This window comes from Apiospora aurea, assembly GCF_038362705.1.
Source record: "Apiospora aurea strain CBS 24483 chromosome Unknown utg000010l_segment0_segment0, whole genome shotgun sequence".
Taxonomy (NCBI): domain Eukaryota; kingdom Fungi; phylum Ascomycota; class Sordariomycetes; order Amphisphaeriales; family Apiosporaceae; genus Apiospora; species Apiospora aurea.
In genome coordinates this window covers 451,188-478,591 of record NW_027117397.1, presented here as the reverse complement: position 1 = coordinate 478,591, position 27,404 = coordinate 451,188, and the positions used below count along the sequence as shown (strand labels likewise).

The window sequence follows — 27,404 nt, the reverse complement described above, 5'->3', positions numbered from 1 at the left end:
CTAGCTGCCCACTATGAGTAGCCGCCAAATGGAACTCCTCGGACAATGCTCCGAAGAACTGTCCCGCGAGGTGAAACTTCTCGGCGAAGGTTCCAGTTTTCCACTTGGCGGCGTTACCGACCATGATCTTGACGTGACCGACCCTCTGTCTGCCCGTGTTCGTCAAGAGCCAGGGGATGCTACCAAGGCCAAACGCCAAGTCCTTCACTTGTCCGATCGGATCCGAAGCCTGGTGGCGGAGCCTACCGATTTCATCCAGCATTTGTCCAATCAGGTAAATTGTTGGCCCCTTTTCCAACTCAGGCCCGGTTCTTGGCAACCGAGGTTCTCTGTCCCCCTCTCTCGTAGCGTACGAAGACTTACCAATACGGCGCCGCCTCCCACCACCCAGTGCCAGCTCCTCGCCTGCCTGCAGTGGCTGGCTGACTTTCACGTGCTGGCCTACATCCCGCTCACCGGTAGCGTCCCAGCCAGAGAGATTGCCGAACTGGCCGGTGTGCCGGAGGCTCGACTCACCCAAAATGTCCGGCTGCTTGCCTCGGCAGGCTTCTTGTCGGAGCCTCAACCCGGCCTCTTGTCTCACACCAGTCTTTCAGCGCCCTTTGTGACCAATGTGGCGTACCTCGACGCAATCAATTTCCTCTCTCAGACCGTCGTGCCTTCGGCCGCGCAGATGACGGCCGCCACCATCGTGGGACAGCAGCGGCGGCAGAGCCAAAGTGGTCCCCGAAGTGGTGGTGTCGCCAAAAGTGCCCAAAGCGCGTACGCGCAGGCCTTTGGTCCTACCCACAGTTTCGAAGCGGCGTGCGAGCAGAAGCCGAAGCTGCTGCGGCAGTACCGGGCCTATCTGCAATGCATAGGGGATGTGGACGAGAACGCCGACGATGCAGATGCGGTCGAGCTCCTGCTTCAGTTAGATTGGCACGCCCTGGGCAATGCGCGCGTCGTCATCGTGAGTTCCCACCGGTCTATCCACATTGTTAAGGTACGAATGTGCTGACAGGACCGGTGTGTCCACCTGCTGCGATTGAAGGTCAATGCAAACTCGACACGAGTCGCCGACGCTCTGTCGGCGCGATATCCTGCACTACGCTTCGTCGTGCAGATGACGGAGTTGCACGCACTCAACAGCTCCATAATGGGCGAGGGTAGTGGTGCTACCAATGCGCAGAATGGTTCCGTCGCGGTCAGCTACCGGGCGTCGGGGAGCTTCCAACCGGTAGAAGACGCCGCCGTGTACATCGTTCAATGCTCGCGCTGCCACGGCCACCAGATGCCAGAACGAGACCTGCAGGCGGAGCTACGCGCACACAAGGGGATTCTTCGGAACAATCCCGCCGCCACGGTCGTGCTCACACCGCGGCTGCTCCCTGCCGTCGGTGCTCTGGACCCCAACGTGGCGGCCTTTGCGCGTCTGCGGGATCTGTCCAGGCTGCAGTTGACGGACGAACGGGACAAGGACCTGAAAGAGTTCGTGGGGGCACTCGATACGGTGCAAGATGGTACGGGGCGTCTGGTGGTCGTGAACCAGCTTAGCTTTCGTAGAACCACCATGATGGCATTGGGTGTGAAGTATCAGAGCGTCGACGGGACGGCATAGATGACGGAGATGGGACTATGTACACTTAGATAATGGTATCTTTACTGCCTTCAACTTGATCCATATGCCTAAGATGGCTTCGAGCCTCTCACGCCAATGATAATCTGTTCAACCTGAGCCCAACCCCGTACCCCAAGGCCGGGTACATATTAATAGATAGATACTTACACGGCACCCAAGTTGAACATGCAAGAATTTCCCAATCCTTTCAGTAGGGGCAGGACCCTCCTTTTCTTTTCATGACCCACCAATGCCGAAGCACTCAAGATGTCCATTCTGGTTGTTGATGTTCGCATCTGCACGATTCACATGTTAGTCGTTTCGTATAACTCACCCGACCAAGGGAGAACACAAAACGCATTTAATAACGCGAGGAAAAGCCACCCAGGCAGTGGTCCAGATCCAGCCTGCTGAAGCGGTAGTTGCCATTGGCTTCGCGGCACTGGGCCTCGACGCCTCCTTCGATCATTTGGGTGCCTCTGCAGGTGGAAATGAAGCTTCCCTGCACGAGTGCGAAGGTGCCGAGGAGGCCTAGGGCTGTCGAGAACTGTTTCATTATGCCTTAGGCGTAGTAATAGTTGTATAAGTAAGATTGATGATGGGCTTCAGGGATTAGTAGTAAAAGGCGAGACGGACAAGAAAATGTGCAAAGTAATGGTGTCGGCTTGTCCCAATGGTCGTATCTACAGACCATCAATCAATCTTGGAATCGATTGATATACCCTTTGAGAGCTCCTCGCCATATATACTACTCCGATACCGTGCGCCGGGGCTCCAATCAATCTTTCGGAGTCTACCTATGGCTAAAGTTGCGGTTAAAGACGCGTGGCCACATCGTTCCATATATCATCATGTATCACCCCACGCATGCATATTCCCGGAGGTATTTCGACAGGAAGCTGGCATCTACCTCAACAGTATTTGAGTTCGCCGGGAGGGCTTTAGAAGCACATGGTAAGCTCGCCACGCTGATTCATGCCGAGGGAACCAGAAGCAGACTCCCGTCGGACTCGGCAGCGACGCCCACCTCGCACGGGTGTTGATAGGCCAGTCACCTGAGCAGGTAGCCCCCGGGGGTCAGGCGCCGACGGCTTGTCCCATACTAGTTTCTTATATATACTCCTGTTTCCGGCTCCGCAGCCATTGGCCCTTCAGAAAGTGGCATTAATCGCACGGCAGCTTTTCGATAGGAATGATAATATTGAGTACTTATCTAGCACAACTATTCATAAATGAGTGACCAAACCGAACAGGACAACCGACATGTCGACTTGCGTGAAGAACACCGGCATAGACCCGAGGAGTAGCTAATTCCCATATTGAGCGCCGTGATTGCATGGGTATATGTGTGACCTCCTAAGAGTGCGAGCAGTAGCCATTGACGCAGCCGTTGGCGCAGCGGTTGCTGAAGCAGAAGCCATCGTCGCTGCAGGACGTGGTCTCGCAAGTGGCTTGTCTATCCAGCAGGGCCGCCGCTCCCTTCAGATCGAGTTAGTCTCCACACACTTCGCCACGCCCTGATCGTCTTGGGGGGGGAGCCTACTTCGGGGGATGGTGCGCCTAGGGTGGAACTGACCAGGAAGGTGGTGATGGTCATGATGGCAGTGAAGGCCTTCATTTTGATGTTCTGTGTGATCAGGGTATTGGAATGGAGGGTGAAAAGTATTAGAATGTGTGGGAACTGTGTTGATGATGGTGATGAGTGATGAATGTTGTTCTTGTGACACGACCCGGGAGCACCACTTATTTATACGTTCGATGCCAATCTGAGACAATGTACTACGACAATACATATCTTCGTCACAGCTCTCATCGTTATTACCCCCTGTACTACTCGTAAAGCCCGTCCAATCATGCCATGGCAACGTTGTGCCTTGCCGCCGGTGATGCAAGGTCATCCAGATCCCCTCGTACCAATTCCCCAATCGTGACACAACGATCTCGTGCCTAGCTGCAGGTAATACAACGGTGACCACTGAGACCTTTCTGTTGCGTCTGTGTCTGACTGTATTTCAAACGGACTGAACTGCATCGGGAAATTTGACATTTTCTTGGTATGACGTTCTGCTGACCGTGGTAGATATTGTGGGGGAGATCGTCTCTTATACGAACATTGCCTAATATACAATGGACCGGCGTCAGCACCAACAGGTGAGCAACTTCCATAGATGGAAGTCTGACAATGCACACGACGTATGCGAGTTCCCTGTCGTATCAAGGTGAGCCCCTCTCCTGCTTAATGGCCACTGGAGCGCGGTGCTTACTCCAAAGCTTTTCATTCGCCGCATCGATATGGAAAGCTTCCTGCCGTCTCCTCCGCACATCAGCATTCACAATGGTCGATCGGTGGCGCTTCGATCTAGCAGAGGCACGATTGGCTGTAATGAACGTTTCGAGGGAATGGTCTAAGGAGTACGCTGTAACCGAAGAGATGTAGTACCTCCGTACATGGCGACGATCTCTACTTCTTTCTGCCATAGATCTTATCCAGGAACGCAGTGAACACGCCCTTCCGCAACCCCTCCCCCTCGTCCACGTTGGCAATTTTCTCTCGCAGCTCCGCTACGGTGCGTTCCTCGTACTCGTGGTAGACGCTGTCGAGTCCCAACTCGGAGTACAGGTCCTTGACCCGCCGCTCGCAGACCTGAGCGTCGCATTCCCCGGCGCGGCCGTAGTTGGCTCTGAGCACGGCATGCTGTTCGGCAGTGCAGAGCTTCAGGGCCTGCACGACGAGCCACGAGCACTTGCCGTCGGGGATGTCGGTGCCGATCTTCCCGAGCACGGCCGGGTCCGCGAAGTTGTCGAGGTAGTCGTCCTGGACCTGGAAGTACTGGCCCATGGCGACAAGGACCTCCTTCGCCTGTCGCAAGTTCCCGGCCGTGGCCCGTCCCGTATATTGCAGCGCGAGCGCGACGGGCAGGTAGAAGCTGTAGTACGCCGTCTTGTACGTGACGATGGTGCCGTAGCGGGCCTGGTCGAACTCGGCCAGGTTCTGCGCTCGCTCCGTGAGCATGTCGTACGTCTGCCCGACCTCGATCTGGAAGGCGACCTCGTGGAAGGTCTCGACCAGCGCCAGATAGGCCGGGTGCGCGCGGAAGTGCTTCTTGAGGAGCAGGTAGATGGCGCTCTCGAGCATGGGCGCGTCGTTGACGGCCATCATGCCCACGTCCGGCTGTCGGTACCAGCAGGGCTGCCCGCGGCGCGTCGTGGAGCCGTCCATGATGTCGTCGAGGACGAGGAACATGGCCTGCAGCAGCTCGATCATCCAGCCCAAGGTCGCGGACTGGAAGTACTCGTCCGAGGTCAAATCCCGGCCCAGGAGGATTTGGGTCGTGTCGACCACGGAAAGGCCGCGGTTGCACTTCCCGCCGATAACATTATAGTGAAGCGTCTAGGTAGAAGGATGTTAGCTGGCCCCCATCATATGAACTCGAGGTCACCTATTGGGGGTGTAGGCAGTGCAGTACCTTTTCAAACCATTGCCAAACCTGATCTGGGAGGTTGTCCTGCTCGGCACAGATGCTTCTCAGATCCTCTGCAAGTACCGGGAAGACTTCTCTAAATTTTGCCAATGGGTTTGCCATGGTTTAGGATCTTGAGTAGAACAAGCAATCGTGTATAGTCCGCGTGATAGCAATTGATGTCGCTGAAGATGGCATGCCAGTAACGTACTCTCTTTATCATCCATGCATACAACGTTGGTAGGAATGCATCACGAATATCGCCCAATTACAGCAATGCGTCTAGATCCGACGCCATGGGATCGCGATGCTCCATGTCCGACTAGGTCAGTGCTGAACGGCGTGCTCCTCTGCTTACGTGTTGCCCGACCCGATCGGCGACCTGTCCTCTAATCCCGAAGTCCGAAAGGAGGTATTTCCGGAGATCAGCAGTCAGCAAAGAACAATGTTTGTGCCATTTTTAAAAACAATAAACTCCAAATACCTTGTACTATATGTTTCCCAAACCCCGAGGTCTTCGTTGTGGCTTAATGCGGAATCAATGGCTGCTTTACACAACAGTTCTCCGAGTTAGGATAATTTGGTGGGTTAATATGACATATTTCTATAGAGCAGTCTGATGTAAACAAATTTGAAATAGTTACAGACATAATTAAATCATCTAAAATAAGCACATTTATGGTGCCGGTGCCGGTGCGTTGCCAGTTTTCCTGATATCCCGGTAGCCCATGAACAGTCCGGTCATCAGCGCGCCACCTGCCGCGCCGCAGACAAGATACCACACGTAGCTGATGCTCACGCTATAAGCCATGATGACGCCCGGCAGATCGCTGCTACTAACTACATGCCGGAACGCCGTCGCACCCGTCGCCAAGATCTCCGCTACGTTGGCCCCTGGCGCGTAGGTCGCTATCGCTTTGGGCAAGCTCTGATTGAACACCGTCGACGCAAACGTCAAGAAACAGGCACCACCAAAGTTCTGACAGAAGAGCAGGATGGCCATGGCCGTCGGCGTTTGGGCTAGGGGCACCAAGTTCTGGACCACCACAAATGGCTGTTAAACTCGCTGGTCAGTAGTTGTGGCGCGAACCGGGATAGAAAGCTCGGAGTAGGTTGAAGCCAATATCGGTACTTACCATTGTTGTCCCGGCACCCATACCAAACCCGGCGAGGATTTGGTAGCCGATGCGATTGGCAGATGCGGTTCCCGGCCGGACGGTAGACATGAGACCGAAAGCTACCGCACTGGCGGTCGGTCCTATCATAACCCACGGCCAGTAGTAACCGAACCTCTGGACTGCAGCACTAGTTAGCGGCCATCTCCGCCGAGAATAAGGAAGGTTGACGTCGACGTACCCGTGAGACCCGACACCATAGCAAAAGCGATCTGAACAAGTATGTTGGGGAGGAGATCCACACCGCTCGTAATCGGCGACGCGTCCTCAACCGCCTGGAAGTAGATCGGGAGATAGTAGGAGATAATATTCGTCACGCCGATGTTGAAGAACATGGTCGCGCAGCTGCTCCAGACGGTCCGCTGGCGAAGTAAGTAAAGCGGCACCATGGCGGACTTGCCCTTCGTGTGCTCCCAGTAGAAGAACAGGGCCAACGTGCCCGCACCGCCTGCCAGAAGTCCGATGACAGTAGCGCTGTTCCACGAGTACTGGTTGCCGCCGTACTGCAGAGCCAACAACAGCTGGACCGCCGCGGGGGCGAACAGACCGAACCCGACTAGGTCCATGGTGCTGGCGAAGGTGGAGAGGATCTTGGCCTTGTCTGGTTTTTCTACCCGGTCGGGGATGTGGACGAAGAAGAGGAAGCTGGCGATTAGGCCCCCTATGGGCAGGTTAATGTAGAAACACCTGTGATCCGAAGTCAGTCTTTTGAGTGGTCCCATTCTCATCTTCCTGTGGGATTACACGTACCAGCGCCAACTGACGAACTCGGTGAAAGCGCCTCCGATGAGCGGTCCGGAGGCCTGGCCCAGTTGTCCAACTGTTGTTTTGATGGTCAGATGAACGGACTTTGAACAAATGCAAGGGGCGTCGAGACCGACTTACTGGCAATCATGATCCCGAGCATCGCTTTGACGATATTAGCCATCTATCGGATCCGGTGCAACCGCTCAGATTGGGAGATGGGACAACATACCCGGTTGCCTCTGCTTAGGCAAGCACGCCGAAACGATAGTCAGGCCGCCCGTGAGGAGACCGGCGGAGCCTACCCCGGCGATAGCCCGTGCCACTATGAGCATGACCGAAGACTGAGCTACGGCGCAGAGCAGGGACCCCAGCTCGAAGATGAAGAAGAAGAGGAAGAACGCCCACTGGTCGCGAAATTCGTCAGCGAACAGGCAATTCGGCAGTCAGGGGACGCAGGGAATCGTACGTACCTTAGATTTGAAGTTGGAGTATATCTTGCCCGTCATGGGCTGCAAAGAGGCGCTAGCAAGTTGGTATGAGCTTCCATACCATCCAACATCCAACAGTGAATTGAACTCGTTGGTGATGCTGGGTATGGCCTGTGATAGGCGGTTAGTCAAGAGCTCCGAACTCCAAAATCGTCGCTTAGAACTTACGGTAGCTATAATGGACAGATCCAGCATCAGTACGAACTGCACCAGCACCATAGACGCCAGGATCAACACGAGCTTGATCCCGGTCGGGAACTGGTCTTGATAGATGCTGGAGACCGGCCGAGAGCGACTCTCAGAAATCGCTCTCGAGCGGCTCCTCTGGCGTCCCCAGTCGTCGCCAAAGTGTAGTTCCAGGTTGCTGCTAGAGAGGTCTCCGAAGCGAAACTCCAGAATCGGATCTCCCCTGAGTCCGAATTCCTTGTCTTTGTCTTGGAGCTCGTAGCTCTCGTCTTCGATGCTGCCGAACTGAAGCACCCTGGCTGAGTCCGGAGTAGGCTTGATCATGGCGAAATGAGAGGATGATTCCATTATCTCCGATGCAGAGACCCTAGGTCTTGGGCTAGTCCACGGTGGTTGAGTATGTCGCAGATTAGGGGGACTACGAGAAAACGAAACATTGACAGCTGCTTGGCGGAAAAGCAATGTTATAGGATACAATTACAATCATTACCGTGGAATATTCTCGCTGGATATGCATCATTATCGCCACGTGCGGCGATTCCGCTACCTACGTCAATCCTACCTTTTTCCTTTGTTCCCGGTTGGCTGGAGGAGGTAGGTTCGGGCTTTTGGATGCAACTGTACTCTCCGGGCCACACTATCGGGCCCATGATCAAATCGGAATGATCTAGATATATGCATGCGAGTTACACAGCACGTCCGCGGGGTGTTCGGACAATTGGTGAATGGGAATTGTCCGCTAACTCCAAGTTGTGCTTCCATGTACCTCTCAATGGAGGAATACCCCGATATATGGATGATGCTTACTATATGCATTAATCCGCACCCCGACCGCCGACAGCCCCTTTCCTATATCAATCGTAAGTAAACCATCTCACCACGCAGTTTCCGAATGCGAAAGCCATCTTCCGTTTACCAACAAAATAAATCATCTAGACTTGCTTCGTATTTCTCACGATGGGGTTTCTCTACAGCCAGTTCTTCAAGATCCCGTCCTACCCAACGGGGTCTTACCAGGGCAAGACCATCGTCATCACCGGCAGCAACACCGGCCTCGGAAAAGAGGCCGCGAGGCACTACATCCGCATGGGCTCCAGTCGGATGATTCTGGCGGTGCGGAACCTGGACCAGGGTCACGAAGCCAAGCATGACATCGAAGCGACCACGGGCTGCGCCGCCGACGTCATCCAAGTCTGGCGCGTCGACATGAGCAGCTACGCCAGCGTCCAGAAGTTCGCCGCCCGGGTCAACACCGAGCTGGACCGCGTCGACATCTTCCTCGCCAACGCCGGGTGCGCCAAGCTCAAGTACACCACGGCCGAGGACAACGAGACCCAGATCACGGTCAACGTGGTGGCGACCTTCCTCCTGGCCATGCTGGTGATGCCCAAGCTCAGGCAGACGGCCCTCCGCCACCAGACCCGCCCCGTACTGTCTATCACTTCGTCGGGCGCGTACCAGCACACCACCTTCCCGCAGCGGACGGCGCCCGAGGGCAAGCTGTTCGCGACGATCAACGACAAGGAGACGGCCGAGAAGCACTGGGCCGAGCAGTACCCCCTCTCCAAGCTCCTCGAAATCTTCCTCGTGCGCGCGTTCGCCGAGCGGTACCCGGCCGCCGCCTTCCCCGTCACGCTCAGCTGCGTCAGCCCGGGGCTGTGCCACTCGGGCCTCGCGCGGGAGCAGGACACGCTCGGGTTCCGCGCGCTCAAGTTCGTTCTTGCGCGCTCGACCGAGGTCGGGTCGCGGACGTTGGTGCATGCGGGAGGCGCCGGGGAGGCGCATGGGCAGTTCCTGGAGGATTGCGAGGTCGATCCGTTGACGGAGCTGGTTACGGGGAACAAGGGGGTGCAGGATCGGTTGTGGATGGAGTTGGTGGAGAAGCTTCGGGCTATCAAGTCGGATGTCATGGAATTTTAGAGCAAATCGCAGAACACGAATACACATGCATGAGTCTTGTTTGGTTCCACGCTAGATACGAAGGCTTCGCATTGACGACTTCATGGACCCATGGCACTGGGAGTCATACCCCTAATATACCTCGGGGAAGTATCCCATAGCAAATGGAAGCTTTCCGGATGATATTTTCGTTCTTGTAGCTTGTGAAACTCACAGTAGCTAAACTCATTCCCTGAGATAACTGTGCAGGAACTCAGGGGAGTGACATTTCAGAAATCGATTTGCATCTATCTCTTGTACTCCAGTTGAGTCTACATATCTCCAGCTTTGACATTCGCTATGCTCTTTTGCCTGTCCAGATGCTTCAGCACCAAGCCCCGGAGTTCCGACCGAACCACCTTGTGCGTCTGATTCAGCGGAAACTCGACCAGACCGAGCTGCTTCAGCGAAGCCAACCCGGCCAACGCGTAGTCCCTGCCCAAGGCGGCGCGGACATGCTCCTTTATCTGCCCCTCGGTCCTACCATCGCCATACGAGCTAACGACGGCGAACGGCTCCGCCCCCAGCACGTGGTGCGGAACCGGCACCACGACCGTCTGGACGCCGAGAAACGACTCGATGGAGCTCTCGATCACAGCCGGCATCACGATGACCCCAGCACGCCGGATCATGTCCCCGCCTCGCCCGAGGATATAAACCAGCCCAGCCGCGTCGACCGTAACGACATCGCCCGTAATGAACCAGCTCCGACCCCTTCGGTCCTGGTAAAACGACTCCGCCGAACGGCCCCCCATGTATCCCCGAATCAAGCTCGGGAGCGAAACGTGCAAGTGGCCTAGCTGTCCCCTCTTCGCACCCCGTCCCGCCTCGGCGTCCCACACCCGAATCCGCGACCCGGGCGCCAACCGGCCCACGGGGCACATCTCCCCCAAAGTACGGAATGTCCCGCGGCGGGGTCTCGAAGAACGGCCAGACGAACGAGCCGCCGCCCTCGGTCATGCCGTGGTTCACGCACACGCGCGCCCGCGGGAACAGGCGGGCGCAATTGATCAGCACGTCGCGCGTGACCGCGTCGCCGCCGACCTGGATGGTCCTGACCGACGACGCGCCGGTAGCGTCGGGCGGCAGGGGCCGCTCCGCGAGCTCCGCGGCCATTTCGTGGACCATGGGCGGGGTGAGCACGAGGAACGTGACGCCGAGCTGCCGAATGGCGTCGGCGGCGTCGCGGACGCTGAAGGCCTGGCCCGTCATCACGACGGCGCCGCCCGCGGCCCAGGTCTGCAGGGTCTGGGCGGGCGCGATGCCGCGGGAGTTGTGGGGCTGTTGGAGGGCCAAGGCGGCGGATTCGGGGGTGAGGAGCCAGCGTTGGGACTGCAGAACGTGGGACATGCCCGAGACGCGGAGGGGGCAGCCCTTGGGCCGGCCGGAGGTGCCCGATGTGAACATGATGGAGTGTATGCGGTCCGGCCGGTCTTGTCGTGCAGCGGCCATCATTTGCGCTGAGTCACGGTCGTCGGGCGTCTCAAACCGGGATGCGTACTCGCTCATGCTAGCCAACGGCTTCCAGGCCGGGTTGCTACCGCGCGACATGCTGCTGGCCAGGCAGAGCCGTATGGGCTGCGGGAGCCCCAACTCCGACACGGCGACGTCGATGGCTTTTCCGCTGGTCGCATCGGGTGCGACGACGATCTGCGGCTTCACGTCGCGCAGGGTGTGTTTGAGCGCGGTGAAGCCGGATATGTCTAGCATAGATGGGTCCAGGCTGACGTAGGTGATGCGGAGAAGCGCGCATGTCCAAAGGAGTACGGGGTACTCGACCCCGTTTGGGATGAGCATGAATAGGGTAGACTCGGGCCGAGCACCATAAGCCTGCAGACCGGCTGCCAGCTTCAGGGAGATCTGGTGAAGCTCGGCATACGTCAATGTTGCACACTTGGGTGTGGTCGGGCGTTGTTGCTGCCCTCGGGAGACGTCGGGATCTGCTACTGGCGCCCTGTGGCCTTGCCAAAGTGCACTTTCGAAGGTTTGCTCTTGCGCCTTTGGCGGTGTTGTGATATTGGCTTTCGCATGCATGAGATCGCCGAGGTGGTCTTGGGGTTGGAATGTGCATATGACAGCTGGTGCATCAGGGTTTCTGTTTAAGCCCTGTTCGATATGCTGAAAGATTGACAGCTGTTCCCAAGGGTCACCAACAATGTCGGTACCATCTTCATCATCTTGTGGATATCGTTTGCTGGATGAAGGCCGGCTAGAGCCAAAGAAAGGGAGCAGACGTTGCCACGCGAGGATGATGCAGGCGATGGCAAACAGAAGATACAACATTGTTAGGGGTTGTCACGGATCTCAAGTGAAGTGTATGACTTTTCGTTTTGAGCCTTTTGGTCGAATTTGGTGAAGAGTGTGTCGCGGAACGCACCTTTGGGGGTTGTTAAAAGACGTCTCCTAAGCTCAATACTTGTTACGGCAGTTCTTTATTAGCGACCTACACATTACGGTACGCCGAATACTTCTCTCACATCAAATCTAAGTGAATTATACGCCGAATGAAACTGAGCGACATGCTGGTGGGCTGTTTTTGGGATCCCGAAGAGTTGGTGCTGACGCTGTCAGCATGCGTCGTTTGGCGGCGCGGGAAATTGCCGAATTGGGGTTGACGCCGACTCGGGAATCGCGTGTAAGACAAGACCACCGGCGACACCACCGCCGACCGTGGCTCTCCAGCCCAATCGCCCATCGATGCAATAGCCTGAGCCCGGTAAAGTAATATTCATCCGAGAAGACGGAATACGGGGGCATCTCCAAGAACGTGCTTGGCGTGCGAAATAAACAATAAATCATCGTGTCGCAACCATTGACCAACTGCTGTTTGCGTCCGCTCCATCATTGCTGCGCTCATCAATTGTAGTCTTGGTATCCTGTTCTGTCTTAGCTCCTATTCACCATGGCCACCTACGCTATTCTGGGTAGCACAGGCAACTGCGGCACCGCCCTGATCCGCAACCTCCTCGAGTCCTCTCCGCACGCCCGCATCAACGCCTTCTGCCGGAACCAAGCCAAGCTGTACCGCCTCCTCCCCGAAGTGGCCGACAACAAGCGCGTCCAGGTCTTCGCCGGCAGCGTCTACGACACCGACCTGCTGGCCGACTGCATCCGCGGCGCCAAGGCCGTCTTCCTGCTCGTCACCTCCAACGACAACATCCCGGGCTGCCGCCTGAGCCAAGACAGCGCCGCGTCAGTGGTGCAGGCGCTGCAGAAGCTCAAAGCCGAAGACGCGAGTCCGCCGGGCATGAAGCTGCCCAAGCTCGTCCTGCTCAGCTCCGCGACCATCGACGACCACCTCGCCCGCGACATGCCGGCCTGGTTCCGGCCCATCATGCTGACGGCCGCGTCGCACGTGTACCGCGACCTGCAGCTCGCGGAGCAGTACCTGCGCGCGCAGAGTGACTGGGTCGCGGCCATCTTCATCAAGCCCGCGGGCCTGTCGCCCGACGTCGCGCGGGGCCACCGCCTCACCCTCGACGAGGAGGAGAGCTTCATTAGCTACTTGGACCTGTCGGCGGGCATGATCGAGGCGGCCGACGACGACGAGGGGCGGTACGATGGGCGGAATGTCGGGGTCGTGAATGCGAAGCGCGGGCACGGGGCCAAGTTTCCGTCGGGGACGCCGTTGTGCATCTTGATGGGGCTGGCTAGGCATTTCTTTCCTTGGCTGCACCCTTACCTGCCCACTACGGGACCGGCTTGATTGCACTTGGTTGCAGGGTGTCGGGTTTCAATCTTGGTAAATGGCATGGTAGTTTCTTGAATTATAGCGGCTACAATATGTCTTTACTTAGATATGAATCCATTTCATACGTGTGCGTTGACTAAGAGAGATTTGGGAAACAGCTATATACAAATAGTAAAGACAGGGGTTATACACACAGAAAATGAGGCCTAAACTATGTACGTAGAAGAAGCGAAAAATGGCACGCTAGGAGAGTACCGGTAATGACAGAATAAGCGCATGAACGCTGCACTCCAACCAACTCACTCATTGCTTCACCTGAGGGGCAACCGGTTGATGCAGATTAGGGTCATCCTTGGCCAGCGTAGTCGCCTCGAGCTGAGCCAGCGATCTCCACCGTACAGGGGGCACGCCGCGCTTGCGCAACGGAGCCGACTCCGGGGTAGAAACGGTTACCTCGGCAGAGGGCGTGGGCTCCGCAGTCGCCGTCTCGTTGTTGGAGGGCGGCGGTTGGGGCAAAGAGCCACCAAGCAGTTCGCCTGAGTGGAACAGGTTAGCGCACGTTGCCATTCGGCGAAGCACATCACTTACCTCACTAGACGGCACCCAGTCGGTCTTGACCTCGTCCCCCTCAAACGCCAACGCCGACACAACCCCGCAATCCGGCGCCTCGATCAAGACCCCCGTCTGCGGGAACGGTTCCAACGGCCCCCAAAGGTTCCTGCTCGCATCGACGCCGACCCCGCGCGTAAGCCACGGCATCTGCGAGAAGTCGTTGGCCGGCGGCGCGACGCCGGGGACGACCTGCTCGCCGTGGACCCAGGGGTCCAGGTCGATGGCGTACAGGGCCACTTGGGCGCGGTTGTTGGAGGTGTAGCCGACGAACTGAGGTAGGTGGTGTAGCTGGTTAGCAGCGTGGAGGAGATCGGATACAATGGTTGGTGGGTTTGGACTTACGCGTGACTCCTTTAGCTCGGTGTTGTGGTTGAAGTTGTCGATGCCGAGAAGGCCCAGTTCCACTCGAACGTAGACCAGGTCGTTCAGGGTGGTGATCTGCGCGTTTTGGGCGACGATGCTGAAGACAATCATTTCGCCTCCCCGCCGGATGCCCATGAACGTGATGAAGTCACCAGGCAGGAACGGTGCCATGCTCAGCGGGTCCGGCGCAGCGCTGTAGGTCATGTCGTTGGCAGGAAGCTTCCAGATACAGGTTGGGCTTCCCGTCTTACAAAGTACCCGAGCTCTGGAAGGGCCGGTTAGATGCGGGGCAGAGAGGGTCGGTCGAGTTGCGAGGGATGCACATGGGAAAGCCCGAGAAGGAGCTGATGCTGGGGCTCTCGTCGTCGGCCGTGAAGAAGGGGGCGCCGGAGTAGCCGACGGAGAAGACGGCGTTGGGGTCGCTGATGCGGAGGACCGGCCTGTTCTGGATCTTCGTGCTGCCGTCGGTGAAGTTGAGGGATTCGATGTAGCCGCTGCTGAGTCCTTCGAAGAACTGGTAGGCTAGAATTTGCCCGGCGATAGGGGCGCCGTGGACGAAGTTACCACTTACCTATTTCCAAGAGCCTTGTCAGCCCACCATTGTGCGTGGTGGTTGGAGGTGTAATACCGGGGGCAGCCTATGGTGAAGATGTGGGGTTCGGACTTACATTGACCTCGTATCCTAACATGGCCTCTTTGTCGGCAACGAAGTTCTTCCATGGCACATAGGCGGCAGGGAATTGGACCAGCATATTCTTGGGCACGCTGATGTCGAAGCCGTTGAGGGAGATGGAGCCGCCGGTATTGTAGGTCTCGTCAGTAGCCGTGGCCCCTTTGAGGCCACACGAGGAAGATGAGAGAGACTAAAGGGACAGTGGTGCTGATGTTGAGGAGGCGATTGTTGGTGATACTGTGACCATTGTCGGAATGATTCCCTTCTCTTTATAGACAGGACTATAGCCATCACCGAGCTCGATCCTTCGCTTAGCTGAGCGATACCGAAGTTGGCGTTTGTCATGGCCTTGTACACTCCTCTCCGCTCATGTCCGCATCCCAACACTTCTGCGTACCCTCTCTGGGGTTCCTTCCTAATCCATCAACGCCAAGGTAATCATTATGCACTCGCCTTTCTTCGCCGATGTCTCGTGATAGAGGGATTTGATCCTCGAAGGAACGACATTGCGGCTCGTCGTGATGTTTAAAATTGTCACCCTCGGGAGATGTCGGGTGGCGCGAGTAGGGTGTAATAGAGTAGCATCAAGAAGCGTTTGGAGGCGAAGTGGTATTGGGAGTCGACGACAGGGATTCTGCCCAGGTTGAGGTCTGGAGCTATCAGTTAACCACAAATTGGGGTTGTTCAAGTTAGCGTCGGAGGCCCCCATGCGTTCTACCTTTCCCCCGCATGGTTCCCCAGAGACCCCTTGAACCTCGTGTTTCGGAGACGGAGCATCTTCCGCGATATGCATGTACCCGACGGACCTTACTCGTTTGTAGTCATTGCCTGCATGAACAGAGCGTCGTGGGTGTGGCAATATCATTGTTTTAACTTTGCCAATGACATAGACAGGTACTAATCCGAGTTAGTGTTGAGTTGGTCTAGTAATCAAGTCAACTTTCGAATTTGGTTGCCCTCCATGTAGCCTGTAGGTTAAAGATTGAGTTTCGCAAGACGGGAACAGATCGGATTCGACGGGAAAGAATAGGCGACCGGGCCCTGCCGCGGAGCCCCTATCCACTTCCATTGGGTCGAGAGCTTGCAAGGGATCGAATGGTGCTCGAGCCCTCACCGATATTCGAGTCAAATCAAGCAACCGAACCGGGCCAATCAGGAGCTCAGTCACTCTACGTTCTAGGCTCTTTTACCAGCACAATCTGCATCTGATGGGTCATTACTCAGCCAGGAGAGTCACCTTGTGTCGCATCAAAGGTAACCAAGGAAACACTGGTCAGCTCCCTAGGCATCTTCACTACCTGAGAAGGCAGTCAAAACTTGGTTATTTCTTTGTTCAGGGTTTTGCTGTAACCTCTCGGCGACAAGTACCAAGATTCAAGATGGTCGCGATAGTGGAGCGGCAAGTATACGCGTGCGACCGTGGCATTCGCGATACCACGCCTTTCCGCGGAAGATTCGAACTCTACCGATCATTATGCTCCACTATACTCTTCTACCATGCCAGTGGTCTATCCCCAAAGACACTTACAATCTCTGGGCACGTCACGCTACATGATAGAAGGTTATGGGACCGGACCGTTCTTCTTAACCAGTAAGGTGACATCTGCACACCATGGGACCAGAAGGCCTAGATGCACATGCATGCGATACCTTTGCCCCTGTAATCGCTCCATCACTCCGGGATGTTATCGAGAACGTCCACTTGTGCATCGGTAGCATGGGCTGTGGCGTCGTAATCACTGCTGGTCCTACTGTTAGGTATAGGCTTGCACGATGTAACTCCCATTGATTACTAGGTATTGATCCAGGGCTTTGGTCCAGAGTCAGCTACAACCGTACACATCACTCGAAAGAGTGGTGTGACGATGGAATCTCGAAAGTCCCCGGTGCTAGCTTATTGCAAGTTCCTTGGGCGCGCTCAATTTGGCGATGAGAGGGCAGGACTGCCACTGGATATCAAGAAGAAACGAAATACTTAAACTTCTTCGTTGAGCAGTTGTCGAATATCGACCAGAATACAGGGGTGGGAGTATGGGTGCCAACCTCCGATAGGAGATACCCTCTCCACTACCTCGTTTTCCTAATTCGGCTACCACATTCGTGGTGAAGGTCTCGGTAAGGGAAACGCTGTACGCACAGTCAGCAGAAAATTCTGGTTATTTATCATTGGTAACCAAGAATCTATCCTTGACCTTCAACATGTCCAAGTCGAAGAGATACTGCACCATTTGGCTTTGTAAGCACCCTGATAACAATCAAGCTTGGAAAGAGGCAAAAAAATGACGATTGCGGTCCCTATTCGCATCCGACACTTGGGAGTCCGCTCCCTCCGCATCGCACGATGTTTTTGATCTAGACCATCCACCTGTCTCAATGAGCTTAGCAAGACCGAAAAGGCTTGCTACAGCCAAGCACAGAGTCGTTCGAGAGGGGCTCGTCGAGATATGTGCGGACTTTCATGTGGATTCTGTTGCTACGTAGCAGAGCAGGTTCGTGTAGTCAGTTTTCTAGCCATCGAGATGATGTGTCCCTTCAGCCGATCTCGGTCCCGCCTCGTATAAGGCCATGTAACAGCCAGTATTGACCACTTACGACGCCACTCGTGTATAAATATTGACACCTCCCGTCGTCCCAAGTCGAATAGAAACAAGACCATCCACCACCACAGCTAGCATCACGCCGACCATCCCAAGTCCGCTTTGGTCTGTTCCTGCCCTCCTTTCTCTCTTAGCCCCCCTTGCCCCTTTTCGATAATTGGCAATACTATCCAATATCAGCTCATTGGCTCTGGCTGCGTGCCTCGTCGCGTCTTTCATTATATAGAGTAATGGCAGCGGATATAAATTAAAAAGAGAAAGCGACGTTTTAAGGCCTTAATTTAGTAAGCGTGGGATTTTATTTTATATTACTTAATTTCTCGTAATCGAGATATAAAAATAAATAAAAAATATACTTTAAATTATTAAGTTTAAATTAATTATTAATAAACTATTACGTTTAAAAATAATAAAATATATTTCAAATATATTATTATTAATATAAATAATTTTATATATTAATTTTAAAAATCGTTATTTTAATATAAATAATAATAAAAAGATTTTTAAAATATCATATTTTAATCTATTATAACGTATAAATTAATAAATACACTATTAAATTTTCGGTTAATATATAAAAAAACGGGGCCGTTACCGAACCTATGTTTTTAACCCTTTTAAAAGGACGTACGCTATAAAAAGTTAAGCTAACTAGCGAAACGTAAACACACCCTTAATAGGGCTCAGCCACGTGAGCGGCACAAGTTCGGATGCTTTGCCTGCGGAATGCCTTAAGTAATCAAAAGTAAATTACCCCTTTCTGCCAATTAAATTTTGCCTACAGGCGGTAAGCTGACTGGTGAGGATTACTAAGAAAGTGACCATTAGATAAATAAGCAGCTCGTATCTACTACTAGTCTTGAACCGCCCGAAGCTGGGCCCGGGCAGCATCTGGCTCGGCTCCGTCGAACCCTGCGACAAGGCGACTAAGGCCTCTTGCACCTCGCGGATTGTCTCCGGGAAGGGGTCGGGCTTGCCAATGTGGTCGGCAGATGTCTCGGACGGTCGGCATCTCGGTCAAAAGAGATACCGATCAAGTGTCATGTAGATTCGCAGTACCCTACTAATAAATAATACTTGGTGCATCTGGATTGGATTTTGATGTTTTGTGTTCCCATGGGTACTGTCACCTCTTTTAGTCCAGTATCATATCGTAATGCAGGGGTGAAGGCATCTCGTAATCCCAAGTTTCTATAAGTATATAGTGTGAGCTCTTGGGCATGTGAACTGGGTACAACCGAGGCTCGACTATGTATTATTTAGCAAGTATGTCGTATAGAATAACTGCAGTAGCTCACAGTCGCACCGCAGCGTTCCACAAGCTGTGGCTGGGTGAGTAGGCAAATAGGTAGGTCCCAGTAAAAAAGCTCTTGTCAGCTCTACAAAGCCACATCAATATGGCATGACCATCGTGAGATGGCGTACCCGGGGATGAAGAGACTCGCCCTTACGAGAAACGATGATTTTCAGCTCTGCATGTCGACAGCAGTCCGAGTGGCGGCAATTCCCTCATTGCTCCTGTAAACCAGCCTGCGAGCGCCAGTTTCTCCGACTCCGGTCCAGGGAAACGTATTATGCTGCGTCAAACAAGACAGCCGTGCAATTCTATAAATACGACGTCTAATCCTAAGTCCACAGCGTTCATAATCCCCTAGGCCAACAAGTTCCTTGAAGCTCCTGCCTGTCATACAAAAGCACTTCTGATTGAAAATCTAACCACCTCAACATTAGTACACCATGCACTATCTCAGTCTGCCCATTGCCTTCCTCGTGGGCTTCGGTATGGCAGCTACCCTACCTGCGACCACCAATACTCCCCTGTACTACCCCTGGGTGCCGGTGACGTTCAAGGGCGCGGGGGACTCCAGCTACTATATGTCCGTCGAGGCCAACAGTAAGCCTGTGCTCACCAACAACGACCTGAGCGTCTCCTCCATCTCCATGGAAGGGCGGGCCAGCTTCACCTGCACCGCCTACGGCAAGGACGGCAGCGTGACCCATTTGGTCGCTAACCAGGTAAGTACTTATGCCCCCGTCATGCGTCCCCCTCCGATACACCAATGGGAAAACGAACCCGAATTTGCCTCCCTCTCCCCCTCCCCCGCATCACATCTCTTACTGACCCTCCAAATAAAGCAAAACGTTCCGGTGGGACCCCCACAGGCTCAGGTTTCGGTGGCTTGCTCAGCTCCTCCGCTGTAGGCCCTTTACAATCTTGATGTGTTGCATATCTGGGGCTGCTCTCTCGATCAGACCCGGTATTTCACAGGAGTCGGCGTCGGAAGGAGGAGTGAGGAGTGGGAATCTTCGTTGGCTCGTATGGTAATAACCATCCAATCTCGGTCATATTCTCAACAGATGTAAAGGGGGGATGGGCAATCGATGTGCTGTCAAATATTTTGTGTTCATATGCCTGTCATTAATTCACTCATTTGGTCTTTTCTAAACGGAATAATCAAACAACTTTGGTATTCAATATCCTTTGTCAACCTCCCATTTTTACGTAATTGGATCAGAATAACAAGCTTTTTGCTCTTTCTTTTTGATCGTTAATTTCTGGGAAGTGATGCTGCCACGGACACAATGGGCTGCCCGCCATCTACTGGCATCGGCGTGGGCCGAGACCGATGAGGCTACTGCAGTGGCATTCGCCAGTCTCGCAATAAATCAAATCTCGTTGACTCGTCAACTTGAAAATCAAAGGAAAACCAAGAACAAAAGTATCCAGTCCCTCCGCTAAGTGCTCAATCTGACCTGCCGCAATTTCGTCCTGCTTTGCTTGCCCCAAAGCCTCCTCGTTCGAACCAGCGAGAAGAAAAGACCTTCAATTCAAGGCTGTCGTGTGCTCTCTCCGCGTCAAACCAAGCATCCTCTCCTCAATTTAAGTCACGGGGTGGCCGGGGGACGGAGGTTAGCATTTGCCCCATCCCGGTTGACACCGGCTGCAGTGCTCCGCGGAGGAACCACTAGTTTCGTATTGCGTAAATTAGCCTCACCCGAAACTGGTCTCCAGGACAAGGGACAGGATCAACCTAGACTTACCACCACCCAAACGAAGAGCAGCAGTTGCCGTCGGCGCAGCGGTAGGGGCCGGCGCTGCCGGGACCGCAGCTCCCATCCGGACTGATGGGGTGGGGAGCGGGCGTCGGCGTCGGGATGCCGCACGCCCCGTATTCCTTGTCGCAGCCGTCGCCGCAGAACTCGGGGGTCGTGCCACTACGACAGGGGGAGTTGTTTGTGTTAGTGTACATGGCTTTGGTGGGGTTGTACGTCGTCTCTCCCTCGGGATGGAGTAAAGGAGTACTTACCACCAGCCCCACTTGGAACAGCAGTAGCCTTCCTTGCAGGCATAAGCACCGGGCTTGGTGGAACCACAGGTGCCGTCCGGCGTGATGGAGTGAGTAGACACGGTCTTGTGGGGGTCTATGGTAGGGGCCCCAGCGACGGGAGTTGCCGCGAGAAGGACGGAGGACAGGGGAAGGGCGAGTCCAATAATGCTTGTCAGCTGCATGACGTGTCTTTGAAGACTTCGTAATAGTAATTGATGTATGAAGAGGTGGTTGTGTGTTGCGATCAATGTTATCTTGATGACAATGACGAAATCGCCGCGAAGAGACTGAGACTCACGTACACACATACACACACACACACACACACATATATAGACATAGCTCCTTCCCTCATATCCAAGAAGTCGTAAGAGCAAGCCCTATGAGACGTTCGCGTACGATGGTCGTGGTATGTCTGCCGAGCGCGCCTCGGCAAATGCTTCTTGCCACCCCGCCGGCTCGGGGCTTGGCGCCCGTCGATGATTACTGACTCCTCGTATACCGGGATTGGTCACGGGACTGCTGCATACCTGCTTCTTGCAATAGTCGCAAAACTGGTGATTGCATCTGCACCGAACGTGCAACTCTTGTTAAATCGGGGAAGTGCTGAGAAATCGGCGAGACTACTGCACCGCATCGCTGCCACATGGCCGCTGACCAATGAAATATTAAAACTTTATCTGCATGCTCATACATACAGTTCTAGTTCCTTCGATCTGCACGAATGGTAAGCGGGGTAAACTCGGGAATTCCCGTTGCGGCGTACGAGGCGATGCTGCAGAAGACCAGAATAACGGTGTTGGAGGAGACAGCGTATCTCCGGAATGCTGTCAAGGCCTTGGACCACGGGCTACACTCGTTCTACTGTATTCACGACGAAGTGGCCTTGCCATAGCAACATTGGCCATGGGGCGGCGACTCGCGTCAACACGGATATGCAAGATAGAATAGATAACGAAACATATACCACACTTTATATTGGCTTTGAGTTGCAGCTTGACACGCCTTTTCAGTTGGGCCCTTCCCCATGTCAGGATTCAAGCGTTGATTATCTCCACTGATGCTCGTATATGGCTATATATAAGTAGAAATTATGGCGACCAAGGTGGCTAGTTCCGCTGCCTTATGATTTCAAGTGGTCAAGAAACACGTCTTCCGGCGTCATTCCGAATTGGTTCTTCGCAGCAGGGTCGGCTCCACATCCAACCAACCAGTTTGCCGTTACCCACTGGGAGTTTCCCATGGCGTAGTGGAGGGGCGTGCTGCAGATGTCGTGGCTGCTAACGGACGACGATTCGCCATCTGTCCCGTCCAGGCCCTCGAGGTCGACGCCGAGCTCGCCGAGCAGGTACTCCATGACGGATATGCGATCCTCTTCGTGGGAGGCCGCGGCCGCGTGGAGGGCGAGGACGCCGCGGTGACGCATGCTCGCCCCTGACTCCAGGAGCCGCCGGAATGTCTCAACGCTGCCATGGGCTGCAGCGCGGTTCAGTATCGTGGCAGAGGTCTCGTAAGTCGGTCGGAGTTTCATTGATACGAGATAGTCCAATAGCTTTGGGCATTCCACAACGGCACTAGAACTTGCCCAGCCTATAACAGTCTACCCCTATTGCGTAACTGGTTCAGGAAGCTAGATTAACCCTCTTCCAGTGTAGCCTGTCCATAGCCATCTAAATAATAGTAGTATGCAAGTTTGGGTGATGAGAAGAGCGAGGGATGGCAAGCAGAAAAAAAGAAAAAGAAAAAGGACTTACGGTAGTACCCGTTCGCCGAACGATCGAGTGCCCTCTTCGCTGATGTGCGTCGGTTTGCGCCGCTCCGATCCCACCTGTCAGTGTCTTGGTGTTCCTCCTATGCCTTCGCGAGAAGGTGACCTGGACAGCAGTGGTAAGCGGATTTGGTCGTACCCCAAAATGGTCGAACAAGCCCTGGGCAGGCGGTTGCGCCCGGACAGAAAGAGACATGTCTCGAACAGCATTTGCATCGACAGGACGAAGCTGTGGTGTGATGGGTATCAGGCTCTGCCCGACGAAATAATCACAAACAAAGGGTTTGGGTGACGATTCCATGATGAATGCCGACCGACATGCACGTTTTAGCTCAATGGGTTACTGTACGAATCCCCGGTGTTGTGCTGGCGGGATCCCCCATGCCTCGTTTGCGGGACTACTCAACACAATGGTTCTCTTAATGTGACAACATTGGATGCCCCAAGTGCTGCAATTTCCTGGCTACTTGTCAAAAGTACCGACGGATTTCAGCGCTGCCAGCCGTCGTTTGCAATATGTCCCGAGTACGTGGGTTCCAGCCAAGACACTTCCCGAATGCCGTGCCAGAAACAACTCACTTTTCCTTTAACCCTTGCGGTTCGTGCCATTGTCACGCCACTTTGATGCACCCCAGCTGAGGTACAGGCGGTAGGCCATACACCTCGGCTTATCGTCTGGTGCGAGCGGCGTCGAGTTGTGCAGTGTACACAGCCCGTAACGTGGGGCCGCTCTCCGTATCAAACCAAGCTCACGTCTCCATGGCGGGGAGGGGGCCGGTACGCTCAGGTCCCTCCAGCTCAACTGGTATCCCACGCCTGAAACGGAGCACATATTATCAAAAGCAACCAGTATTAGATGCTTGATGCTATTTGGCTTTCTCAAAATCGCATCATGGGCGCATCTCCCGGGACAGGGTGGTCTGGCCATTGTGTTCTAGATGCTGTGACGTTCATGATGGAAGTCAGAAGGGGCTGGTTTCTATTTGATCGATGCGACTGCAGCTAGGTTGGCAACATGCATAATTGAAGTGGAAGGCGGCCAGGACGAAGAAACGGAATCCTTCGCGACCCTCTACGCGCGACGTCTATCTAACTCAACCCCAATACCCCCCGTGACCCCAAAGGACGCCAAACCGGGTGCCGGGTCAGACCGCGGTCCTTCTCCTTACTTGTACCACGTCCTTCTCAAGGTCATTCAGCTGCAGAACTGGCCCCAAACGGTGGGCAGTAGGCAATACGTAATCGGAACCTACACCACGCTGGGCGCCGCCAACTTGGCGGCAAAAAGCGCCCTGCGCCGGGCGGGCTACGACACGAACCAGTTCAAGACCTACGTACGTGCAGAAGGCGCCGATCGTGGAGCAGCAAGGCGGCCTGGTCGTCTTGGCCGTCACGCTGGATGGGGTCGAGTTCCAGATCCAGCTCTGCCGCACCCCCAATCCGGGGCTGCAGCTTAGCGCCGCCGCCGGCACGCAGCGCTTGGCGATTGGCAAGGATGGCACCAACTACATGATCAGTCTGGCAAAGGGGTATGACATGGAGGGTATGAGATGGGTAGAGGTTGCGAGACACGGTTAAAAGTGTCGATGATTGGTTTCGTATCTTGGAGTTTGCTGTTGGGGTTTCACACCTATCTATTAGAGACTCAAGTACCGAAATATCTCTAGCCAATTATAACTTTACTGATTTAGTGTTTATGTCCCGGCAATGAGGTCGGTAGGTTTGGATTGGAGAAAACCCTCTCTCCGCACCATTCGGAGACGTCGGGCTTGTCATCCACCCCCATCGCGTAGACCACACGAGGTATCACAAACGCGCCGACATTGTCAGTAGATCTTCTGGTCTGTAACAGGCTCTGGTCTGTAACAGGAAGTGCTTTCCGAGCATAGTCTTCCAGGCCCGACCCAATCCAGGCATTGGTTGGTTTGCGTCGAGCATAGACACAGCAACTAGCCAACGAGGCAATCGAGTGGCGTCAGGTGACAGTCGCTTCACTGAGATGGCATATGTCTCTTGGGCTTGTGATAGGGTGACTGGCGGCCCAGGTGACTGGATAGTTGGACCGCGCAGCTACAGTATTGTGATCCCTCCACAGAGCCTCCTTATTAGCGCATTTCTCGCTGGAAACGAGAAGAGCTTGCATATAAGGCAAATATCCAACCCATATCTGGCGCGTCTCATGCGTCGGTAAACGAAGCTTTCTAGCAACCCCGCGTACCGCACTCGTCGCCGGTCTTTTTTTTTACCCTGTTTTCGAAGTTAATTACGTATTATAAGGTAAATAAAACGATAAATATTAAATTTACTTATAGTAATTTTTAAAATATTTCGTAGTGTATTTAACGCGTATATTATTAAAGTTTTAATTGTTTTATTTCTTTATATTTTATTTTTACTTAATAAAAATAAAGTTATAAGGATATTTTTTTCGTTAAAAAGTAATTAATTTAAAAATACTTTATTATTAACGATTTTTTTTATAAAATATATTAAAAGAAAATAAACTACGCTAACGTGGTTTACTATTACGCGACGTATATTACTTAGCGACGCACCTTAATTTAATTCTAATATAATTAAACTTTAACGCGTAATATTTTTATAACTATAATACTTAATTAATCCTAAAAAGATCGGATAGTTTTAATAATTTAAGCGACACGAAACGAACCGAATTAAATAAATTAAAGAGTAATAGTAAAAGCTTATAATATACCCGAATTAACTTTACGTTATTAAATTTACGGCCGAACTTTAAAACGCGAAATCCGACCGAAACGACGTAAAATAAATTTAATTAAAAAAAAGGTACTTTATAAACATATAATTAATTTAAATATCCGAGGGATACCTTTCGATCTCGCTAGTATAAAAAATATAGCTAATTTTTTTACCGCGTTACGCGGCGGCGACCGCGTCGGTAAATATTAAGTTAAACGCTTTATTAACCGTAACCCGGATTTAAAAACTAAAATAAATCGTTAATATAATTATTAAAAGGCTTTTTACGAGGATTTTAAAGTTATTTCTGCCTAGTTTACGCTAATCGCGAATATAAAGGCGAAATACGGGATCGTCGACGAAAATATTTAAAATTTCGACGAGACCGGCTTTATAATAAATATAATCGGGTTAATACTCGTTATAATACGCACCGAGCGGCGTAAAAAAGCGAAGTCGGTTTAATTTAGTAATTAGGAATAAACAACGACGATTAAATATATTAATTCGTAGGGTTAATATATTCCGCCGTTTTTAATCGTTTAAAATTAATATTACCTTGCGAACTAGTCCCGCGAAACCGATTTACCGGGCGATTAAATAATTAAGCCGATTTTTAATAACTAAACTAATAACGAAATAAGCTTAAACTAGATTAAACATTTCGATAAACATACTAAATCGTAAATAAAAAGTCGTTACCGTCTTTTAATTCTCGACGGCTATAAGAATTATATTTCGGCCGAATTCGAAGTATACTATTAAAATAATAATATTATTATTATTAATATACCTCCCTATTTATCGCACTTGCTTTAACCTCTCGATATAGTATTTTATTCGTTTTTAAAGCGTACTTATTCGAAAAAAATCGAGCTATTTATTAAGGTTTCTATAAACTATATTACTAAACTCGAGTTTTTTATCGCTTTTAAAGCCGCGTATTTTACTGTTTTTACGGAAATTAATATTAAATCTAAATTTAGCGTATCTAGTTTAATACCTTATAACCCTAACGAAGTAATTAATAAACTAAATATACGTCTCCGAACGCCTACATTTAACCTATCCCGTCTAAGGACGGCTAATACCTACGACCCTTAAACGCCGTTTAACCCTTAATAAATAATTAAATACTCTACTTATATTAAAAAGAGGGTGTTTACCTATTAAAGAAGCTTTTTAACGCCGATTTTAAATACGGTAAACTAAATAGCGAAGAGTATAATTAAAATAGCCTATAAAATAACCTTTATACGCGATAAAATATATATATTAAAAGAGGCTAATTTAATACTTTCTAAACGCCGAAGAATTAAAAAATCGCGAATTTAGCTTAAAAAAGCCCTTATTATTAAGGAATCTTAGCAGCTATAAAACAAAAAGGCAAAAAAAAAGCGTTTAACGCCCGATAAAAATAAAAAATAAGGGTTTATTAAAATAGATGGCGACCGGTGAAAGGCGCTATAATATCTACGGCGAAACAGGTTATAATACGCGAACATATAAAGAAAATATAAAATCAAGCGAGAAATCGAATAGCGAATAGTTTTAATTAATTTTAAGCGTTGTGATTAAATTAATTTATATAAAAAGGTCGAGAAGTGGAAAAGGTGCGTCGCCAAGTGATATGCGTCGCGTAGGGGTAAACTACGTTATAATTATTAAATTTTAAATCGCCTCGTATTAATTTTAATTATAAAAGTCTTTACTAAATATTTTAATCAACTTTTAATCATTAAACTTATAATATTTTAAGTATAACGTAATTTACGGTCTATGTAAATATACGATCTAATTAAACACTTTCTTTTAATTCTATATAATTTATATTTTATACTTTATATTTTTACCACTTACGATAGTAAATTAATAAAAAGAGAACGATATATAATTAACGTTTTAAACGCTTTAAAAAAAACCTTAAATTACGCGTATAAACCGTAACGCGAATATATAATATCTCTTATATAACTTTATATTATTAACGTCGCGGTAATATTTTATAACGAAATATATAGTCGTTAACGTAAAAGTTTACGAATTTCGAAG

General features: G+C 52.0%; 12 protein-coding genes across 12 annotated transcripts; 5 read left to right on the top strand and 7 right to left on the bottom strand.

Moving 5' to 3' along the window:
- Positions 1-13: 13 nt before the first annotated feature.
- On the top strand, positions 14-1,600 carry PG986_014173 (uncharacterized protein; the record flags this gene model as incomplete). Its single annotated transcript, XM_066850395.1, has 2 exons — positions 14-952; positions 1,004-1,600. The coding sequence occupies 2 exons, from the start codon at positions 14-16 to the stop codon at positions 1,598-1,600; spliced, it is 1,536 nt and encodes a 511-aa protein (XP_066692633.1).
- A 361-nt stretch (positions 1,601-1,961) lies between these two features.
- PG986_014172 (uncharacterized protein) lies at positions 1,962-2,156 on the bottom strand (the record flags this gene model as incomplete). Its single annotated transcript, XM_066850394.1, has 1 exon — positions 1,962-2,156. One exon carries the CDS (start codon positions 2,154-2,156, stop codon positions 1,962-1,964), a length of 195 nt encoding a protein of 64 aa, XP_066692632.1.
- Positions 2,157-4,061: 1,905 nt separating this feature from the next.
- Positions 4,062-5,184, bottom strand: PG986_014171 (Farnesyl pyrophosphate synthase; the record flags this gene model as incomplete). Its single annotated transcript, XM_066850393.1, has 2 exons — positions 4,062-4,991; positions 5,068-5,184. The coding sequence occupies 2 exons, from the start codon at positions 5,182-5,184 to the stop codon at positions 4,062-4,064; spliced, it is 1,047 nt and encodes a 348-aa protein (XP_066692631.1).
- Positions 5,185-5,737: 553 nt separating this feature from the next.
- On the bottom strand, positions 5,738-7,981 carry PG986_014170 (uncharacterized protein; the record flags this gene model as incomplete). Its single annotated transcript, XM_066850392.1, has 8 exons — positions 5,738-6,115; positions 6,198-6,358; positions 6,418-6,923; positions 6,987-7,056; positions 7,122-7,145; positions 7,213-7,387; positions 7,454-7,582; positions 7,640-7,981. The coding sequence occupies 8 exons, from the start codon at positions 7,979-7,981 to the stop codon at positions 5,738-5,740; spliced, it is 1,785 nt and encodes a 594-aa protein (XP_066692630.1).
- Positions 7,982-8,614: 633 nt separating this feature from the next.
- Positions 8,615-9,577, top strand: PG986_014169 (short-chain dehydrogenase reductase family; the record flags this gene model as incomplete). The annotated part of the gene is made up of 1 exon (XM_066850391.1): positions 8,615-9,577. One exon carries the CDS (start codon positions 8,615-8,617, stop codon positions 9,575-9,577), a length of 963 nt encoding a protein of 320 aa, XP_066692629.1.
- A 290-nt stretch (positions 9,578-9,867) lies between these two features.
- On the bottom strand, positions 9,868-11,878 carry PG986_014168 (4-coumarate--CoA ligase 2; the record flags this gene model as incomplete). The annotated part of the gene is made up of 2 exons (XM_066850390.1): positions 9,868-10,366; positions 10,413-11,878. The coding sequence occupies 2 exons, from the start codon at positions 11,876-11,878 to the stop codon at positions 9,868-9,870; spliced, it is 1,965 nt and encodes a 654-aa protein (XP_066692628.1).
- Positions 11,879-12,497: 619 nt separating this feature from the next.
- On the top strand, positions 12,498-13,301 carry PG986_014167 (NAD-dependent epimerase/dehydratase; the record flags this gene model as incomplete). The annotated part of the gene is made up of 1 exon (XM_066850389.1): positions 12,498-13,301. One exon carries the CDS (start codon positions 12,498-12,500, stop codon positions 13,299-13,301), a length of 804 nt encoding a protein of 267 aa, XP_066692627.1.
- A 288-nt stretch (positions 13,302-13,589) lies between these two features.
- PG986_014166 (uncharacterized protein) lies at positions 13,590-15,124 on the bottom strand (the record flags this gene model as incomplete). Its single annotated transcript, XM_066850388.1, has 3 exons — positions 13,590-14,454; positions 14,513-14,832; positions 14,930-15,124. Coding segments are annotated over 3 exons (1,380 nt in total), but the record flags the coding sequence as incomplete, so codon positions are not given.
- Positions 15,125-19,271: 4,147 nt separating this feature from the next.
- Positions 19,272-19,736, top strand: PG986_014165 (uncharacterized protein; the record flags this gene model as incomplete). Its single annotated transcript, XM_066850387.1, has 1 exon — positions 19,272-19,736. One exon carries the CDS (start codon positions 19,272-19,274, stop codon positions 19,734-19,736), a length of 465 nt encoding a protein of 154 aa, XP_066692625.1.
- An 836-nt stretch (positions 19,737-20,572) lies between these two features.
- Positions 20,573-21,045, bottom strand: PG986_014164 (carbohydrate-binding module family 18; the record flags this gene model as incomplete). Its single annotated transcript, XM_066850386.1, has 2 exons — positions 20,573-20,750; positions 20,843-21,045. 2 exons carry the CDS (start codon positions 21,043-21,045, stop codon positions 20,573-20,575), a joined length of 381 nt encoding a protein of 126 aa, XP_066692624.1.
- Positions 21,046-21,986: 941 nt separating this feature from the next.
- Positions 21,987-22,394, bottom strand: PG986_014163 (uncharacterized protein; the record flags this gene model as incomplete). The annotated part of the gene is made up of 1 exon (XM_066850385.1): positions 21,987-22,394. The coding sequence occupies one exon, from the start codon at positions 22,392-22,394 to the stop codon at positions 21,987-21,989; it is 408 nt and encodes a 135-aa protein (XP_066692623.1).
- Positions 22,395-23,523: 1,129 nt separating this feature from the next.
- Positions 23,524-24,088, top strand: PG986_014162 (uncharacterized protein; the record flags this gene model as incomplete). The annotated part of the gene is made up of 2 exons (XM_066850384.1): positions 23,524-23,579; positions 23,638-24,088. The coding sequence occupies 2 exons, from the start codon at positions 23,524-23,526 to the stop codon at positions 24,086-24,088; spliced, it is 507 nt and encodes a 168-aa protein (XP_066692622.1).
- Positions 24,089-27,404: the final 3,316 nt, after the last annotated feature.